The sequence below is a fragment of the Babylonia areolata genome, chromosome 19 (genome assembly GCF_041734735.1).
Source record: "Babylonia areolata isolate BAREFJ2019XMU chromosome 19, ASM4173473v1, whole genome shotgun sequence".
NCBI classification, from domain to species: domain Eukaryota; kingdom Metazoa; phylum Mollusca; class Gastropoda; order Neogastropoda; family Buccinidae; genus Babylonia; species Babylonia areolata.
In genome coordinates this window covers 35659693-35664692 of record NC_134894.1, presented here as the reverse complement: position 1 = coordinate 35664692, position 5000 = coordinate 35659693, and the positions used below count along the sequence as shown (strand labels likewise).

At 42.5% G+C, this 5000-nt stretch overlaps 1 protein-coding gene across 1 annotated transcript in view; it reads right to left on the bottom strand.

The window, feature by feature from the left end:
* Positions 1–3981: 3981 nt before the first annotated feature.
* LOC143294159 (uncharacterized) overlaps positions 3982–5000 on the bottom strand; it is a 5044-nt gene continuing 4025 nt past the window's right edge. Inside the window, exon 4 of the mRNA XM_076605591.1 lies at positions 3982–4809. Coding sequence (XP_076461706.1) covers positions 3982–4809 — 828 coding nt within the window. The remainder of the gene's footprint in view (positions 4810–5000) is intronic.

Sequence of the window (5000 nt, the reverse complement as noted above, 5' to 3'; positions counted from 1 at the left end):
TTAGGGCCTATCAATCAAAGGAGGAACACGTAAACGAAATAGACGTGAACATGAAAAATCACAGACTTCTTCTACTTCTTCTTCTTAGACATTAGTGGGCTGCAACTCCCACGTTCATTGGTATGTACACGAGTAGGCTTTTACGTGTATGACCGTTTTTACCCCGCCATGTAGGCAGCCATTCTTCGTTTCCGGGGGTAAAATTACATACACTATTTAACTTGAGAGAATAAAAGAACCAACAACATCGTCAATCTTGTTAAACATGATTGATTTCGTTTTGATGATTGTTTTCCTTTATCAACACTTGTCGTTATACATATTGATAAGGCCCTCTGTTTAAACATATCTCTGAAAGACAATATTAATATTTTGATGGTATCCTCCCTTGTCTGGCATGTGATTTTTTAAATTTTTTTTTAAGAAGAAATTTTGACGTATATGAGTTTTCATTTGGTTCTCCTATCATATACCAATGTTTGAGATTCATTAAACCACACGCTTTTAGATAAATTTTCATGAAGTAAGTCCTAAATCTTTTATTCAGTATTGTTGTTAAGCACTGTTCTGAACCAAATGCATAATTATTCGAAGGAAAAGTACCACCGGTATTTCGATCAGTGTCTCTGGATTCAATCATTTCGTGCCATTAATTTTCTGCTGAAAGCAGCAGGAACCAGTCTTTCTTTAAATTCATAAACAAATCCTTCGCAACCAACAGCCTGACTCAACCAGGCAATTCCGAAAACCGTAAACTGTTAATCCATTCTTCACTTTTGCTACCCACTTTTCTTTATTGTTATCATGCTATATTGAGAGCATTTCCGTAGACTTGTCTCTTCAGTCTGGATATTAGCAGTCTTATGTCTTATTAGTTTCATCCAACATTTTCAGCACAGTTTTACGGCTACTCTAACATATGAGAGATATAATTTACCTGTTTCTCCATACATGAATTCACTTGGGGAATATGATGGAAAACCTAGTGTTTTCTTCATAGCAAACATGTACATGCTTTAGAGAGAGAGAGAGAGAGAGAGAGAGTATGTTAAAGTGGGAGGTGAGTGAGGAGTGTGTGTGTGTGGGGGGGGGGGGGGGGGGCGGAGGAGGGGGGGGGGGGGCAGGGGGGGCGCGAGAAAGGAGAAGACGGAGATAGATAAAAGACATAGAGACAGAGAGAGACACAGACAGAGAGACGCTCGCACAGTAAGTCGACGATATGAAAACGAGAGAAATAATGCAAGCAAAGCTTTATTCTTCTTCTTTTTTTTTTTCTTCTTTTTTTTTCACAACTGAGCTTAACCACCCACCCTTATAAAAAATTTCAACAAAAAACCAAAACGAAACAGAGCATAAACAACACAACAACAACAACAACAACAACAAAAATGGCATAGAAATATGAACAAATCACAATAATATTCTCTGTAAGCAACAAATAGTTATAACGCTGATGCCATCCATCATCGTCAAAATAAATGAGGCTGAGCATAGTGCTCTCACGCCTGGCCCGCTCCACTCTTGAACGCATTGCCAAATTGTGCAGGATTACATGGAATATTGCCACTTCTTGCAGGTTTACATGAACATTATTCTTACATTGAAAAAAAAAAAGAAAAAAAAAAGAGCGTCAACTATTTCGTGCGTGGCACGTACAGTACGCGTTGAAATAACCCTTCAAACAGTGGCTTCGTGTTGTTCGGGAAAATCCGAACACCTTTTCACAGCTAAAAACGCAAAACACATTACACAATCATAATTATATACTTACAGAATAACCACAGACCATAACTTTGTTCGCAGCACATCACACATTTTGTTACGGCAGTGAACAGCAAGCAGAGACAAAACCAACATTCTTATCAAACAAACATTAATTTCATGGTCGAAATTGTAAAAAAAAAAAAAAAAAAGAAAAAAAAAAGAAGAAAAAAAAAAAAGGTTAATCAACATTAATTTGAGAGATCACAAGCGCCTAGATATGATGATTATAACGACCGATTTGTTATTTCATACAAATTTTGCCAACATGAAAAACAAACAAACAAAGCAACAAAAACAACAACAACAAAACACATCAGCAACAGGTCATAATCACCACTGACATGACGAGACACAGCAAAGCATTCAACATCAGTAATACATCAGCTGAGAAAGAATTGTCATAAACGAACGATCGACATACTGATTTTATGTCCATGAAGGCCACAGTACAAAAATAACCATAAACTGAACTAACTATAGCTGACACTTACCAGTAACCTACTCCACAAGAAGTTTCGAACATCGGGATTTCGTTTTTGTTTTGGTGCTGTCTCAAGTGCAAGAGGGAAGGGGATTTTTTTATTTTTTTATTTTTTTTTTATAGGAAAGTTTGTTAGATTTGCCGCCACAATTGACATCACTAATAAAACCGCCTCTCCCTTGTAAATAAATAAATGAATATATAACTGAATAAATAACTGAAACTGGTGAGTAAATAATGGTAACATTGGTCTGAGTATTCTCATTGGAATGGCATACAACTGACATTCACAGAACTGGAACACACAGATACACTCAGTTCCACATCCCCCCCCACTTCTGCTCCCCACCTCACCTCCCACGCCCCACCCCCACCCACACATGACGACATATTTGTTTGAAGCAAACCGAGTCCTAATCTCTGCAAATATCATCAACTTATAGTAAGTCCTAATCTCTGCAAATATCATTAACTTATAATACTATCAGTTAACAAAAAAAAAAAAAAAAAAAAAAAATCTCTCACGATTTTTCAGACCTAAAAACAAAACGAAATACACACACACACACACACGCACGCACGCACGCACGCACGCACGCACGCACACACACACACACACACACACACACACAACAGAAGAAAAACAAACAAACAAAATTAATAACAAATAACAAAAATAACGACGACGATGACAACAACAACAACAATACCCGTTCCTCCCGAGGCACTTAAGTATAATTAGGTAAAAAAAAAAAAAAAGAAAAGGGGGGGGGGGAGGTTGGGGGGGGGGGGGGGGGCGGGGGGGTTGGGGGGGGGGGGAAGCAGTAACGCTTTCTTTGAGCAGAAGCGGAAATAGCGTTTTGGTAAGTCCGTTTTAAAAAGTAAGAATTCATAGCCGCTGTAAAAGATATATGGCACATATATAATTAGGAAGTGACCACCCCCTCCCACCTCTAAAACAATAACAGAGAGAGAGAGAGAGAGAGAGAGAGAGAGAGAGAGAGAGAGAGAGAGAGAGAGAGAGGAACAAAAAGAACTTTATATCCGTACATATTGCAAAAGCACGAAACTGAGACAAGTGTCTCTTGTGCCTGTTAAGAAGGGCTCATGCTCATAGAAATATTTCAGTTTCAACCTGTTGGGAGTTAAGATTGAAGTGAAAGACAACGGCAAACAAAAACCAACGGCAACGACAAACCTAAGACCGCAAAAAAAGAATAATAGCCACGACTATGACAACGATAACGATAACAATGACGACAATAAACGCCGCCATTTAATCCAAGTATTGACGTACGACGAAACCAACAGGAGTATCAATAACAATGAAAGCAACGAGGCATCGTAAGTAAGACAGGAGTTTCGTCCATGGAATGTGTTTGGATCAACGTTCGACTTCACACAAATAATTCTCTTCGGCAGTTGGACTAAAAACCATCCAATGAAAATAAATATCTGAACAGGAGAGAGAGAGAGAGAGAGAGAGAGAGAGAGAGAGAGAGAGAGAGACAGACAGACAGACAGACAGACAGACAGACAGACAGACAGACAGACAGAGACAGAGACAGAGTCACAAAGTCACAGAGAGAGAGAGAGAGACAGAGACAGAGAGACAGAGAGAACAAGTCTCCTGAAATGGAGAATGCTGGCATTAGGCTAAAAACGTATCATTTCGTAATGCATCGTACGGTGAGGCCATCTCCCCGCCGTGACGATCCTTTCTCTGGCCTAATTAATTACTGGCTGGCTTTGTTGTTGCGGTTTCTCCTGCCCCCGCGTCTCCTCTTGTTCATCATTCTCTGGAGCCTTCTCTGGCGGCGCTTCTCCTGTCTGCTCTTGCGGCCCTTGCCCTTCTTGGTCTTGCGGCCTCTCCTCCGGTTCTTTCTCCTCCGTGCTTGTTTCTTGTCTGCCACTTTCTCGTCGTCGTCGTCGCGGTTGGCCGGACGGTTGGCGGTGGGGAAGGAGGGGGCGTCCTTTTCGTCGTCGCCAGGAAGCTCATTAGAGATCGCCTTGTTGTTCTTCTTTCCAGCTTTAGCCTTGTCCACGTTTGAGTCTTCCAGGTCACTGGCATCGGCAATCCCCCGTTCCAGCTCTTCTTGGATCCGCCTCCCCCCGCGCCGCCCCTTCCCCTTCCCTTTCCCTCTCCCCTGCCCCTTCCCCTTCCCGCGTCGCTGTCCTTTCGCCGACTGACGGCGCCGGCGGACACAGAGACCGGCGCCCCCGTCTCCTACCACACTGTCCAGCTGCTGCAGCAAGAGCTGAGCCAGCAGGGACCCCCATTCGTGGGCGTCGTCCGTGTTCCCGAAGCTGACGCTAGTGACGGCAGTGGGCAGGGTGGCGTTGGGCGTCAGGAGGGAACAGTCGCTGACGCAGTCCTCGATCAAGCTCTGCTGCAGGATCTCGATGGCGTTGTTCAGGTATCGCAGGGAGCGGATGTAGGGACGATTGGAGCTACCTCCTCTCCCCTCGTAGAACTGCTGCAGTCTGGTCAGCAGGCTGTGGAAGTAGGCCAGCGCCGTGTACAGGTGGCCGCGACATGTCACTGGAGCGGTCAGGAGGTCTCTCTGTGAAAACAAGGAAGAAGATAGTATGTATCAGCTAGGATATAAACAGGAAAACATAAGTGTCGAACTGGATACCACATAAGCAGTGATTATCAATATTACACAGTTATAACAGTAATACTTAAGTCATTGGTCGTGAGCTGACAATTTATATTCTTTTGAATGCTTGGTATAATAATAGAGCCAAAAAA